This window comes from Calonectris borealis, chromosome 16, assembly GCF_964195595.1.
Source record: "Calonectris borealis chromosome 16, bCalBor7.hap1.2, whole genome shotgun sequence".
Classification (NCBI taxonomy): domain Eukaryota; kingdom Metazoa; phylum Chordata; class Aves; order Procellariiformes; family Procellariidae; genus Calonectris; species Calonectris borealis.
In genome coordinates, this window is record NC_134327.1 from 20,056,367 (window position 1) to 20,071,506 (window position 15,140).

Consider the following 15,140-nt stretch of genomic DNA (forward strand, 5'->3'; position numbering starts at 1 on the left):
ACCCCTTCACCCCCCTACCAGTGAGGTCCTCCCCTCGCCTTGCACTTCCAGTGGCTGTAATGATGGTTATAATCATTAACGATGGTGATAATCGATGGTTAACCTGCCACAACAAACTATTTAAAGCCGATTGCAGGTGTCACTGACCTGCGCTAAGCCCGGGCTGCGGCGACGCGCGCGGCTCCCCTCCTCCCCAGCCGCTGCCAACGGGCTTCGGCAGTGCTAATTATTTCTATAACTTGGGGCACAATTCTTGCATGGGTTTTTTTTCCCCTCTTGTTTAAGGTCGTCTGGTCATAGCCGAGTATCCGAATGATCTTTTAGACTATTAGGAAAGCGCTGGGAGCAAGCGCCGGTGGGCAGATGGAAACTGTTTGAAGCGGGGGGGGGGGCTCGTCCCTGTGAATTATCCCGGAGCAGCGAGGTGGCGGCTGGCCCCGCCGTGCTTCCCCGTATGCGGCTGGGGGTGGGACGGGCAGACGGCAGGACGGGCAGACACGTCCCTGATTCAGGGTGATGGAAAAGACACGAATGTGCATCGACCTGCTGCATGATGCATATTTTAGTTCTCCCTCTCCCCATCAGGCGCGGTCCCACGGGACCACCCCGGGGCAGCCGGGACCTGGGGATTAGGTGAGTCCTGGGGGTTACGAAATGCATCCGTCTGTCCCCATCCCGCATGGCCCGGGAAAGCCGCCCGGCCCACCAAGGGCCAGGTCCTGTGCCCACCGCTCCCCCCTGGCCAGGTAACACTGGGACACTTGGGGACTAACTGGGGAAAACACCAAATGGTAGAGATGGTGGCAATCCGCCTGTCCGGCCACTGCTGCCCGAGCCGCGTCCCGCGGGCAGGGGGCACGGCGGGTCTCTGGGGACGCGGTGGTGGCCGGTGGCATCTCCAGCCAGGGCACGAGTGCCCGCGGGAGATGTGTTGGGAGACCTCGGTCCTCGGGGTCAGCGCGGCCGCCCCAGCCCGCGCCACCCACGCTGTGACGAAGAGGAGGGAGGAGGCCGGCGGGCGGACCCGGGACAGGCGGGCGCGGGGCCCCACGGCACCCGGCAGCCGCCCAGGAGGATGCGCCCGTGCCCGGGGTGACAGCCCGCAGGCACTGCTCGTCAGGCGCTAACGAAGCTGCCTGGAGAAGGGGGTGAATCAAGGCTGATCCCGCTCGGCATCCTTTCCGAGTGACTGTGCAGGACACACCGGTGCCAAAATCCTTTTCACCTGCTGCCTGCCAGCCCGGTGACCATCCCCTGAGGAGATCCAGTCCTCCACCCGGGACAGCCGCCACCGCCGGGGCTTCGTCCCTGCACGCCCTTAGGGTCCTGGCCAGCCCTCTGCAGCGCATCCCTGGCCAGGACCCTTCTCCATAGGGACACCCCACGGTGCATTTGGGGAGCACGACCTTCCCCAGCCCAGTGACCCCTCCTGCCGAGGGGTGCCGGTACCCCACGCCGGTGCAGGGAGAGCCACCCGCTCCCAGGGCTGTCGCAACCCGGTGCCGGGCGGTGCCGGGCGTGAGCCCCGGGACCGGTTTCTGCTGCTGGGAGAGGACGGGCAGCAGGGTTTGCCGAAACCTCTGGGAGCAGGCGGGTGCAGGGGTGCTGGGGTGCCACGACCAGCTCGGGGCTGGGCCGGCCTCTCCCGGTCTCACCGGTCGGGATTGTCAAAGGCGGTGTCACCCCGCTCCGGGGCAGGACAGCACCCAGGGGCCTCGGGGACATCGAGGCCACCCTGATCCTGCCCTGGTGCCAGCGGTCCAGCTCCACCGAGGTGCAGGGTGCCCTGGAGCATCATTTCCACCTCCCTCCCTGCAGCTGCCGGGAGCCCGCAGGGATGCCCCACGGATGCGTCCCCCCCCTTGCCCACAGCCCTGGGGGGTCACAGCGTCCCCCGAGCCGGGCTCGTGGCGTGAATCAGAGATGTGCCGGGGAGGGACACCCTGCCTTGCCCTTTCCTCCGTGTTTCCGTGCTGGCGGAAGCGGAGCATTATCTCCCTCGCCCATCAGAGGCAGCTGCCCGTGGGTGCGCTCCATCTGCATATTTATACAGATGCAATCATTACACCCCGGAAATTCCCAGCTTTTACATCACGGGCCAAAGCCTGCCATGGAGGCTTGACCTTTTTCTGCCTCTCGATGGGTCCTGGGAAGCCTGTGCTGGGGCAGACCCTACCTTGGGACATCCCGGCCAGGATCTCGGCTGTGATGCCCCTCTGCGGGCAGCGGGAGCCCCTTTGGCCTCGGGTCCATCGATGGTACGGGGCTGCAGAGGGGCATGGCTCGCCTCCGAGCTCCCACGAGACTGGAGCTCCTGCGTGGGGGTCCGGGACTGCAGCATCGTGCCACGCAGGAGGCAGAGGGGACACCTGGGTGTCCCCCCTGGGGAGCTGGGACCCCCCTCTCCTCTCCATCCCTTCATGAGACAGGAGAATAAGGACCAAGAGCGGCTGCCACCACCTCGGATGCAGCGAGCACATCACGATCTTAAAATTCTGATGCCACCAGCCCCATTGTACGGTGCTCAGTGCCTTTCCGAAAGCCATGGCTGGGGGACACAGGATAGGGACCACCAAGGATGGGGTGTCCCCCTCTGTCCATCCCCCCACAGTTTGGTGCAGATGCCCCCGATCCCTCCTCAATGCCCTCCGTGGGTGCCACCACTTGGTGTCTCCAGCCTGGCACGGGTGGCACCAGCACCCCCCAGCACCCCAAAGCCACCACACCAGCGTGCTCAGCTGCACCGCCGGTGACAACGCGGCTCCTCTGCTGCATATCGCACCGGGAGGATGAGGAAGAGCTGAAATTTAATTTATTCCATTCTGCATTTTCATGCCACATGAGTCAGAGCACCGGCCTCGCTCAGCCTTTGTTTTGCTTGGCTGCTAGCGCCGGCTTTTGCTTAGTGTTTGTTCAATATTTAACTCCCTTGATGACACTTGGGCTCAAATCAGCAAGTGCAGCAGAAAAAAAACCACTTCCCTGCTGGGGCAGGAGCTTTCCCAACCTTTGGCTCCACTTGGGAGCAATGCACTTATTTTATTTTATTTATTTATTTCTCACAGCTTGATGAAGCCCTGAGCTTCGTCCTTCGAGCCACCGCATCCCACAAGACCCATTTAAAGCTATCGGGGCTCACAGGGGCTGTGGGATGGGGCCGGAGCAGCCGGGCTGGCTCCTGATTTCGGAGCAAAACCAGCCTTAAACGGAGCTGAGGGAGGTTTCGCCCGGCACAGGACCAGTTAGGAACGAGCACGGCTGCATTCCTGCGCACGTGGGAGCCGGCGAGAAGGAAGCAGCAGCGCGGAGGTGTTTCGGTGCCCTGCTTTCCTGCGCCGCGTCGGCCGCGAGCGGGAACTCCCTTCCCACCCCGACAGCCAGAAACCCCCCAGACACGGGAGCGAGCGGCTCAGCTGGCCCCTCCGAGGAGGGCTGTCAAAAAGTCCCACCCAGAAAATAAATGAGTTTTTGGCCGATCCACTGTTGCTTTGTGTTCCACCAAGTGTCTCAGCTTTTGGAAGAAATTTCCAAATTATTTTACCCCCCCCATCCAAAGCTGAATCCTAAAGTTCTTCATTGGGAAACGCCGCTGAAAAGCCCCCAGGGCTGAGCACCCCAGTGCCCGGCTCCTCTGCTGCGATGGGTCCCCAAAACCCCTCGGCACCGCAGGACGTGCCGGGGCCGTGGTGCCTTTTGGGGAGGGGGATGCCACTGCCACGATGCTGGCTTGACCCACCAAGCCCCGATGCCTTCCCGAATTAGGACGGGCTTGCGTGGGGTGGGACGCTGGGACGCGGTGGGATGGCCAAGCCCGTTGCGAAGGTGTCGGCGGAGAGCAAGACCCCGGCAGCTGATGCCCACCCTGCACCTCTCGGCAGCGGGGTCGGCCTCGGCCGGCGGCGATGGGGACGGTGCAGGGTGGAGCAGGGCGAGCTCGGCAGGGTGTGGGATCTGCGCCGGCGAAGGGCTTGCCAGGAAAATGCAATCTCGTTGCATAAAACATGCTCCTCTCCTGCTCCCCTCCCGCGCAGCGGCTCAAGAGCTTCTTACCCAGGTTAAGTCAATATTGCCTCTGTCGAGGTACTCGCCCCCCGTGGAAGGAGCTCGATGGGTTCTTTAAGGGCTGGAGAGGAGTCATGGGAGCACGGCTGGGTGGGGGGGTCCCGGTGGGCTCCAGCCCTGAGCAGGGCTTCTCAGGGTCCCCGTCAGCAGCACCCAGTGCACCCCTGGGGCTTGACATCCCCCCCACGAGCTCCTGGCTGCCCCGCAGAGGGGCCCAGCCCTGCTCGGCAGCTCCCGGGGCACGGCAGAGCCAAAGCCCTCTCCCAGCACAGGGACACCCCTACTTCTGGATGCTCAAGAAGCTTCAGAGGAGCCGGCAGCATCGGCTCTGGGGACCGGCACAGGGATGCGCCAGGTCCGGCAGCAGCAGGAGTGGGGGGGCCCAGGGCGCAGCGGGGACCGGCTGCATCAGTAAAGCTGCCAAAAGGCTCATTTGCAAAATAAACGCTGCAAAACAACCCTCCTCCCGTCTCAGCTCTGAGCTGTGGCTCCGGCAGACCCCAGCTGGGGAGGAAACCTCAGCACGGGGTGTGCGGTGCTTTGGGCAGGCACTGGAGCTCGTACGAGAGCTGCCAGCACCCCCAAACCACAGGCCCCCAGGTCCCCAAAAGCACACTTTTGCACAGCGCCTCTGATCCCAAGCCAGCGTAAAGGCAAAATACCTGGGCAGTTTACATAAGACATAGTTTTCCACTACGATGGAGTTTCTCACCGCTCAGCATTTCACCCAGCAGCTGCAATTTTGTGGCTCTCAAGGGCATTCACACACAAAAATGAGCCACGCCAGAGATGCGGGGAGATTAGAAGGATTAAGGCTGCAGAGCTGGTGCAGGAGAAGATGTAATGTAAAAAGCCTCCAGTAGGCAAAGGCATTTCATCCCTAAACCCAGCCTCTGCTCACCTTCGCAAAGGGGTTAAGAACGAGGGGGGCTCTGGGGTGCGTACAGCTCATGGGGGGGAGCTGGAGCGACCGGTCCCCTGAGCACCCAGGAACGTGTTGCCGCTAGATATTGGGGGGGATGCAAAAGCATGAAAACCAGACAGTGGTTTCTACAGCAAATAAAGACACATAGAACTTCACGCGGTAAAATAAAAGAAGGTAGGTTGGGTTTCTCCCTCCTCGCCTCCCCTTGTTTCGGGATCGGAGCCAGCGCACGCTGCCCGGGGCGGGGAGGGTGGGGATGCGGGTGCTGCCTGGCCGGGCAGCGCTGCCTCTGTGGCACGGGGATGCTCGCAGCCCCCGAACGAACCGCAGCACGGGGCAAATCCTCCCCACCAAAAAAAAATAGGGAAAGCCTGGTCTGCTCCTCAGCCCGGGCAGGAGCCCGGCAGGGACGCGTGGCTGTAGTGGGGAGTGTGCCAGGCTCCCGGCACTGCCAGCCCCGCCAGCCCGCAGGGATTAACCGGTACTGGCAGGATTGGATGAACGGTTCTTACCAAGGGGATTCTCACAAACTGAATCTATTTAGAAGCAAAAAATTGAAGCTGGGCACCCTGAAGACAAAGCTGTAATCTCAGTTATAGTTAAAATGGAGTCGTCAGGGCCGGTAACTGATAAAGCCCAGAAACTCGGCCCCAGCCCTCATTCAGGCTGTTTCGGGGCTGGTGTGGGAGGGCTGCTTCGGCCTCACCCCATCACCCCCGGCAGCGGACGGGGTATGAGTCTCATTGCACGGTTTCACCCCACGGGAAGCTCGATCCCGGCAGGACCTGCCACCCCTGCCAGAACATGGCACCACCAGATCCGGCTACGGCACAGCCTTGGGCACCTGCGAGCGTGTTAAATACATCTCTGCTCGCTGAAGGCTTGAAGATGCTTGGCTGGACAAGGCCATCAAAACGCAAAGCGTTGCTGTTTTGCAGGGTGGTAGCCCGGCTCCGAGCGGGGTCAAGGCTCCGCGGGCCATCACCTGTGGGTTTCAGCCTCGCAGCCAGGCTGGTTTCTGGTGACTGATTCACCACCGAGAAGCGGCTGGCAAAGACGGGGAACACAGTCGGACCACCCTGGTGCCGCAGAGCCTCTGGCAGCCTCCCCGCTGCGTGCCGATGTGCTCAGCCCCACGAGGAAACTGCCTCTAACCCCCCAAAAGCAGCCAGGAGGACAACCCGCGCTGCACCGGGATGGGGGAAATCCTCCTACAAACACACAGAGACACACACGCACTTGCCTTGCGCTGTTGCCGCCGGGACCCACAGCCACCCAGCACCCCGGGCTGGTGAAGCCGGACCTGCAGGGGAACGTCTCGCCAGCGGGAGGGCTCTGTGCTCTCTAAGGGCGCCTGGGACGAGCCGCCCTGGAGCAGAGACGATCCAACGTACGCAGGGGATCGGGATCAATAGGTCACAGTGTGCACTGACTTGCCCCCAGAATGAAAATCAGCAGAGGATTTGGGGCTGGTGGGGAAGCTACAATCAGGCCTTTAATCCCACATGGGCACAAAATCCTGGGATAAAAAGGCCAGAGCTGGTCCTAATTGCTGACTGCTGCGTGCTTGTAGACGTGTGAGCAAAACCTCTTAGGCTGCAGCGGGCCTGGGGGGAGCATCTCATTGCCTTCTTGCTGCCTGTGCGACCAGGCCCCCCGGGGAGGAGGGGATCCCCCTTTGCTGGGGGGATCTGCCCCAGCACAGGCAAGGGCAGCGCTGGCACGGGCTTCCCGAGCGGGGTTGCAGGCCCCAGGGAAGGATGCACTTGGAAGGAGCTGTGATGCTGGGCACACCGGTCCCTCCTAAAGACAGAAAACCCCCGGGAGGTGCTGGGGCGAGGCGGGAGGTGCTGGGGCGAGGCAGATGGTGCAGGGAGGCTGGGGGGGAGGCAGCCAGTCCCCTTGGCTGCCCCTCCACGCCTGTGCCCATCACCCCTGGCCGCATCGGGGCTGGGTTAGCAATCCGGCTGCTCCCGGCTCTGCTGCTCCCCACCTACCCCCTGAGTCCAGGGGGATGTCACGGTTGACCCTACACATTTTGGGGGGGGGTCCAGTCCCGCCGGAGCCCCTTTCAGGCAGGGCTGGAACGGGGAGCGCTGGGCTCCGTCAAAACCCTCCTGGAAGCCGGGGAGCGCCGGGGGCGGGCGGGGGAGGATGCTGCGGGGCGGGGAGGGGGGGGCCGGGCCGGGGCAGCGGCAGGCAGGAGCAGGCAGGAGGCAGGCAGGAGGCGGTGCAGCCCGTCCCCGCCTCCCGGCGCGGCCCGGCCCGGTGGCGGTGCAGAGGCTGCGGGCGGCGGCGGGGGAAGAGCAGGCGGAGCGCGGCGGGCGCCGTGCCGGGGACGCGATGCACTCGCTCTTCAGGAAACGCAACAAAGGGAAATACAGCCCCTCCGTGCAGAAGAAGAGGTGAGTGTCCCGGCCCCGGGCAGCCCCGCTCCGCCCGGGCCAAGCGGCGCCGCGATCCCGAGGCTCCCATCCCGCAGCATCCCCTCCCGGCGCCGGGGCTTGGCGGAGCCTGGGCACCCCCCGGCGTGCGGGGACCCCCGGGGCGTGGGGACCCCCGGAGTGTCAGCTCCTCTCCGAGCTGGGTCCACGCCTCTGGTGCCCGGTGAAGGCACCGAGATGGTTTTTTCCCCGGTTCCCCTCGCATCGCCGTAGCGGCAGCTCCCGGGAGCGGGTTCCTTCGCTTCCCAGGCGTGTGCTGGGTTAGATCTCAGGGAAAAAAAGTCTCGCTGTCCTCAGCCTTCATCCACGTGGTCCGTCAGGACCGGGTAGTCACTCGCTCGTCTTTCAGCTCTTTCTGATGGGGTGGGGATGCGTTTCAGTTGTACTGGTGACAAAAAAAAGAGCAGCGTGTTGAAATGCGCCCCGGCAAAGGTTACTGTTAAAAGGGAGAAGATGTAAAAATTCCTCCTCCCCGAGAAGGCTTGGCCCCTCTCCGGGCCGCGCGATGCATTGCTGCAGGAGGGGGGCTGGAGAGCGGGCAGCCCCCGGCCCCTGCCCGCACGGGGCGGGTGGCACAGGGGATATTTTTCCAAAGAGGTGGATGTTTGGATCGATTCAGAAGCGCGTCCTGCGTTTCCCGGAGGAGCTGCAGGGGCTCTGGAGCAGGCGGAGCGGGACGGCTGGTGCAGATTCGAGCCCATGGCTTGTTCATCCCTCTCCAGAGGCACTTGCCCTGGCCGGTGGGCTCGGAGCAGCCGCCCTGCTCCCATAAAATCCTCCTTTGGGAAGGAAACTGGGGAGCTGGTACAGGAGCTGAGGTGCCTTCAGGGACCCAGAAAGGGACCAGTCAGCCCAGAAGGCGCCGACGTCTTCCGAGCTGGGGGAGCCCCTCGCTGCTCCCTGCCCGCGGGTGCGGTGCTGTGGCGCGTAGGAGGGGCGTTCCCCGAGAGGGGAGGGTGCTGCCCTGGCACGGTGGGTGCTCGGGCTTTGGTATTTGCTGAGCTCCCTCCATTCGGGCTGAGGCTCCAGCTTCAGCCCTGGGGACGGGCTCCCCCGGCAGCCCGGCTGGCTCAGCAGGGCCACCCAGGCTCCTGCTCCCAAAGCCCGGGGCACACTCTGCTGCCAGCTCCTGCCCTGGAGAGGGCTGGCAGGAGGAGATGGATGGCACAGAGCCCTCTGAGGCTCAGCATGTGCCTCCCTGATGGCCTGAGCCCCAGCGTTCCCATGGTCGAAGGACGGTGTAAATACCCAGTTGCACTTCTAGTCTTCGGGGGTGTTTGTTAGTGGAAGGCTTGAAAATGAGAAGCGCCACACCTGGGTTGACATCTCGGGACTCTGAGCAGCGTCAGGGTGTTGGGAGGCAGGAGAAGACAGACCTCCTCTGCGCCGGGTACCCACCCTGTGATCCCCAGCCTGGGGCTGCAGCCAGGGTCCCCACTGCCACGCTCCGAGCCCTGCCAGCGCCGGGTACCCCGTGCTCACGTCATCATCCGACAGCGGATGGGGCTCGGGAGGATGGTCTTCCCTCCGCCGCCCTGTCTGCCAGCCCAGCTGGCTCTGGGCAGGTGCCAAAGCACCTTCGAAGGCTGCGGGCCAGGCCGAAATCTTTATTTTTCTGGCTGGCCGGTGGCTGAGGAAGCAGCGCAGGGCTATGGCCTCGGGCCACCCTCCCTCCCTGCGCCCCGGCTGTCCGTGCACACCTCGGGGAGGGCTGTGCTTATTAGCCCCAATTTGTTAATTCCTGTGTTGGAGTTTACAAACATCTGTGAATCCAGGGAACACTCCCACCGTGTGGAAACAGCCCCACCATCAAGCTGGGGAAGCCGGTGCCGGACCGGTTAAACAACTTGCTGGAAAAGGATTGCGAAGAAGCGAGGAGCTCCTGCACCCCGTCCCCTGCTCCAGGCGCTGCCGGGCTCCCAGCCGGCTCCCGCCCAGTTTTGCTGCTAGAAAAACAGAGCAACACTGCTAAAATCAACCGACCGCCCCCGCCGTAAACAGGGACGGAGATTTCGACACCGTGTACAGCCCAGCCTCCTCCTGCGCTTCGGCCAGGCTGCGCAGCCGGGGTGCAGGGGCTGCACCTTAGACGAGGGCTTAGTGCCAAGGTGCCGCCGGTGACCAAGCCTTCAAAGCACAGCGGTGACAAGCACCGGTTTGGCAGGCGTGTGAGGGCGCTGGAATGTTTCCTGCAAGCAATGAGGAGCCGGGGCTACGAGCTCAGCTGATGTAGTTAGGGGTTGCCCAGGAAGCGCCGTCCTACAGCAGGTCGTAGCCTGACGAGGAGCCGCTGTGAGTCTTAGTGGCTTCTTCAGCCTTGGTTTGAGCCCTTCCCATGATGGGGGCATCTCGGTGAGCAGCACTGGAGAGTCAAGATCTCCCTGAGCCTGTGCAGCTCAAGCTGTAATCTGCCCACGAACAACACTCTTTGTCCCCCTGGATGCAGACAGCCACCCTTCCCCAACCCCAAATTGGCCCTTCAGCCTCCCATCTAAAGCACCTCAAAGCGTATGTGCTTCGAGCAGCTCCCCTGCCTAGCCCCGAGCTGCCCGCAGCCTGCCCAGGACCCAGGGCTGAGAGGTCGGGGTGGGCAGGGACGGGTTTCCCCACTCCATCCCTCCGCCGTGCCGGGGACGCAGCTGCCCGCGGGAGCCGAACCCCTCTCTGAACAAGGGAGGAGCTATTTGCGGCAACCGCCTCCGCGTCTGGAGGCTGTCGGCCCCACGCTAGCATTAGTTAGGAGGAAAGGCAGCCTGCTTTGAAGCTTTAATAGGGCAACAGCGGGGAAAGAACAGGAGCGGCATTAAATCCTGCAAAGCTGCAATGGTTTGAAGACAACTTGGTGCCGGGTCCTCTGGCTTGCCGCAGCTCATCCATCCTCGGCAACACCAGTTGAGTCTTGGAGCGCATCGGCCACGCGCTGTGCCGCGGTTTGGCTGGAAGAAAACCACGGCAATGCTCTGTGCCGAGCAGCCTGGACCGCATCCCCATCCATCCTGACACCACTCACAGCCCCAGCGGTTACTTTACCCCCAGTGTGCAGGCGATGCTCCTCAACAGCTCCCCAAGGTTTTGTTTTTCTGATGCACAAATTAGCAGGACCAGGGTCCAAGTCTCTCCTTAGGAGCAGCTCTGGCCTGGGCTTGTGGTCTCCAGGCTCAGCAGCCAGCCCCGTCCAACCCCGGGCACGTCAGTAGCTGTGTGGGCATCTCCTACCTTGCCTGGGAATGTGGATGATGATGACATTTCTTTTGTCTCATGGACTCGGTTGCTTTGTGCTCTTCTTGCGCTCCCCACCCCAGTAGGGATTCAGCTGGGGCTGGCCATGACTACTGTGTTGTTAGCACATCGTATATATATATATATATGTATGTCTCCCTAGAAGGGAAGGCAGAAGCCTTGAATAGGGACGTGGTATGGGGGAAAACCATCACCCTCCTTCCCCGTTACCTTCACCAAACACTTGCCATGCTTAGAAAACAGGAGGTTGGTTTCTCTCTTAGAAAGTCCAGGCTTGGAAGGTGGAAAACACAACTCAGCCTTGAGAAGTCGTTGCTGAAAGTCACCCTCCTGCCAGCAGGAAAGGTGTTCATCCTTGGGGTCCCCTGGTGAGAGCATCCATCCAGGAGGTTCTCCCAGCCCTGGAGACCCTTAACGGTGTCAGGAGACCCGCTCCCCATCTAAGAGGGGGTGCAGGCAGCTGGAGCAGAAGCGGGGAGGGCTCTGCCTGCAGGGCTGGCACCCGTTTCTAGAGGCTGTTTGGTAGGGCTGGAGTCAGCACGAAGGACCAGACAGCAGGTGAGTCAGGGGAGCTGCTCTGTATTTAGAGTGGAGCAAGCCTCGCCATCGCCTGGCCTATTTCTGCTTTAATTTCCATGCCCATTACAATAATATATCACCATTACTATGAGGGAAGATAAATATAATTGGAACGAGCTGGACTAAGCACAGCAATCCTGCTGTCCAGCTACGCCCTAACGTGGGTAGCTTGCCGGCACGCTGCTCCGGAGTTTTGAGCCAGATCTTAATCTCTCCCAACCCTGAATTACGCTAGCCATAGCCCAGCCCTTGTGTCCTCTGCTCTGCCACAGTTTCACTCCAGTGTCGTTATAAGCGGCATGAGGCAGCGGTAGCTGCGGCTCGGGGAGCTTTAAGGGCATTTGTAGTTCTGTGCTCTGGCCTTCTGGAGGATTCGTGCAGTTTAAGTCCCTCCTAAAGCCCAGTCTCCAGCAGCAGTGCTCCCATGGGTATGTTTTTTATGAAATCTGTATAAATGGAAATTAAATGGAAATGGAATTGAGGGCAGCAGGAGGTGGTCACTGCCTGATGCACCGTCTGTGCATCCCAGTAGTGGGGTGCAGTAAGCAGGACCAGGATCCGTGCTGGGACTCCATCCTCAGGCGACTCACTTGTCCCCGGCCGAGCCGTCCCACCTGCGGAGAAGCTCCTGGCATGGGAAGGTTTCCCAGCCGGAGAGCAGGGGCACGGCCAGCATCGAGGGAGCAGGACAGAGCCCTTCCCATTACCCTTCCAGCAAGTTCCTGATTCACGGGACAAGCTCCCAGCAGGAGCTTTCCCAGGGACCGCGGTCAGCTGGAGCAGTCAAAACTCCAGGAGTATCTGTTTGAACATCCTCACTTGGGGGGATTAGTGAAATAGCCTCCTTGTTTGAGAAAAACGGAGACAGAGAAATCAAAGGGATTTCCTACCACCTGCCAGCAAGTGCAGAGCCAGGGTGCGGACCTGCGGAATCCCGGAGGTGCCGGCCTCGGGGAAGTTTGCTCCAAAAAGTGCTGTTCTCAGTGAGGGTGCAACCTAATAGGAAGAGAGGAAAAAAGTCCAGTTTTTAGCAGCAAAGTTTCCATATCACAATAATTATCATCGTGTTTGTCTGTTGAGAACCTCTCTTCCAAAAAAAAAAAACCACAACACAACCAAAACCCTAAGAAAAACCCCAAAACCCTAAGAAAAACCCAAGCCCCTCTGAAACAAAGCATCACCTGAGGTCAGAATTGTGGTACACGGATGAAGTGAAGTCTGCCACAGAGCAGTTGCCTCCTCCCGGCTCCCCAGCTGGGAGAAACTCAAAAAAACCCCTCTGGTTCCTCACGGGAATAATCTCGGGTCCTTCACGCCAACCAGGCGATGCTAAGCTGCTCAAGGCGGCATTGAACAGAAATAACGCTCCTGCCGAGCGCAGCTTTTCATGAGTGATATCATTTTTTCCTTCCTGATCAGAAAATGTTAAAGTTCTCCAGAAATGGCCAAGCCAGTTTTTCCAGGCTTTTTTTTTTTTTCCCCTCCATCATCTTTCAAACAAAGACTTATCTATTTTAGCAGAAAAGCTTTGCATTTCCCTTCCCTCGGCCGGAGCCTCGCAAGGGCCGTGCCCTGGGCACCTTTGCTCCTGCCTCTGCTCAGTCTCACGTGCGCTGCCCTTCCCAGCTGGGCTATGGCCAAATCCTGCTCTTCTCCCTCCCTGGCTCCGCTCTATGCTCCGGCCATCCCCTCCTGCCTGTTTTTTGGCCCCGGCAGCCCTTTGCCTTACCCTGCCAGCAGCTCCGCTCCAAAGCCCGGATGCACCCGTGGCTTTTCCCAGCAGCTTCCCAAAAGAGCCGTCTCCTGCAAATCCCATCCACGCACCTTTCCTGGGCTGGCCAAGGACTCCTCGCCTTGTGCTTCTCCTGCATCTTCCTCCTCTCGGCAGATGAAGGGCACGGGCAAGCTGACCTCCTCCATCCCCTGGCATGGAGATTGCGGCTTTCCCAGCCGATCCCTTCGGCACCCTGCTTGACATCCAGATGGATGCAGGGACCGCGCTCATCCTCGTGTTTTATTAACACAGACCCAGCTACGGAGCAGGCAGATTATTAATTAATAGGGCTGATCTTCTCATACTGGTAATGTCCAGGTTGGTTGATTAAGTGGCACAGAAGTGATAAATATGCAGAAATAAATACAGAAATAAGAGAGATCTTATTCTCTCTTGTAAGATCTCTCTTATTTCTGTATTCATTTCTGCACACTTATTAATTCTGCATTTCAAGCAGCAGGGGGGGTGGGCTGGGACCCCTCCCCGTTCAGGGTCCCGCGCCGTGTTCAGCACGGGATGGGGTGCGGAGGAGCAGCTCCCCCGACGCTGCGGCGGCTGTTTTGAGATCCAGCTCCCGTGGGAGGTTTTCATTAGATTTCCCTGCAGCAAAACCTCAGCTGGTGACAGTCACCCGCTCCGCCGGTGACTCTCACGTAAACCGCAGAGGTGGAGAGAGCAAACAGCTCTTCTTGCGTGCGTCAGGAAAGCCGAGGCTGAGCAGCAGAGCCATGCCCACATCATAACCGAGCATGTCCTTGCTTGCTCCAAGCGAGCTCTGCGTCTTCTCTTCCCTGGTCACCCAGATACTGCACATCAAAGCAGTAATTTCTGGATTACCGGGCAAACCGTCCTCTCCGACCCAGGGAAACACCATCCCCTGCCCTCCCTATTCCCCCAGCCCCGACACCCGCTTCTGCTGCCCGCAGCGATGGAGAAGGGGCCGTCGCCCCCCGGGTTCCGCCGGGGCTGGGGGTGGAGGGGGGCTCTGCCCCAGCGCTGGGTTCCCCGAGTCTCGGGGGGCAGGGGGGGAAGGGATGGGCGGGGGCAGCACTGCCAGCCTGGGAACCGGCTGGCAGCCCCGGCTCGGTGATGGGGTGATTAACGGGGGTGATTAGAGCTCGTGGCTCAGACCCAGGGGAAGAGGGGACGAGGGGCGCATCCTCGCCCAGACACGTCATCCCCACCCCGAACCGGCCTGGCGGTTCCAGCAGCAGCAGCGCGGCCACAGAGGATGCTGCCGGCAAAGCCGGTACCTGAGTGAGAGGGTCAGGGCCTGGGTGTTGCACTCTCCGGTTCCCGGCACCTGAGATCAGTTTTGCTGATGCAAAGCGAGCACAAAGGCTGGGCAGAGGCTCCAGGCTCAGCTCTGCTAGACCAGATCAGCAGCAACAGCTCGGGCTGAAACGCAGCCACAGATCCCAAAGGATCCCTGGCTTAATTTTATTTAGAAGCTTCAGTCAAAACCAGAACTAGAAAAGCCCCAAACCTCTTCTGCTTTTTGGGATGGTTTTTCCGTCCATACTATAGATCCACTGAAATCCTGAAGATTCATCCATGGGCTTGCTAGAACCCACTGAGACCAAGGTAGGGAACGTGGAGACGAGCCAGCAAGCCCTGCCAGCTCTTCCCGAGCCCTGCTCAGTGCCGGTTCAGCTCCCACAGCAAAGCATCCCAAGCTCCCACCTGGATCATCAGCCTCTCCTGCCCTCAAGGCTCAGGTGGCCTCCAGTTCATCAGTGAGAGAGGAGGAAGGCTCCTTGGTGGCTGCAAGCTTTCTCAAGATGCAGGAGATGCCAGCTCTGCGTAACCACCATCTGAAGGCACACAGCACATTTTCGTCGCCCAGCTTCAAACCACTTTCTCTCCACTGATTTCATCTGACGTTTTGCCTGGTTTACGTGGGAGGATGCGGATTAGAAGAAACCCTCAAGTGGATTTTGAAGAGCTGCTTCTACCACTGCAGCAGGATCCAGCCACCCACATCCACCTCCCGGTGCACCCCTGCACCCTCCAGCTGTGATTATTGAACAGAAAACGAGGCTCATCCTTGCAGTTATTGCAACCAGCTGCATGACTCGCACAACCCCTTCGTTTGCTCCTCTGCTCGGAAATGCCG

At 60.6% G+C, this 15,140-nt stretch overlaps 1 protein-coding gene across 1 annotated transcript in view; it reads left to right on the plus strand.

Annotated features, from left to right (window-relative positions):
* The first annotated feature begins 7,277 nt into the window (after window positions 1-7,277).
* The window catches only part of PPL (periplakin), a 28,944-nt gene continuing 21,081 nt past the window's right edge, over window positions 7,278-15,140 (plus strand). Inside the window, exon 1 of the mRNA XM_075165850.1 lies at window positions 7,278-7,392. Within this exon, the coding sequence (XP_075021951.1) occupies window positions 7,331-7,392 (62 nt within the window). The 5' untranslated portion in view covers window positions 7,278-7,330. The remainder of the gene's footprint in view (window positions 7,393-15,140) is intronic.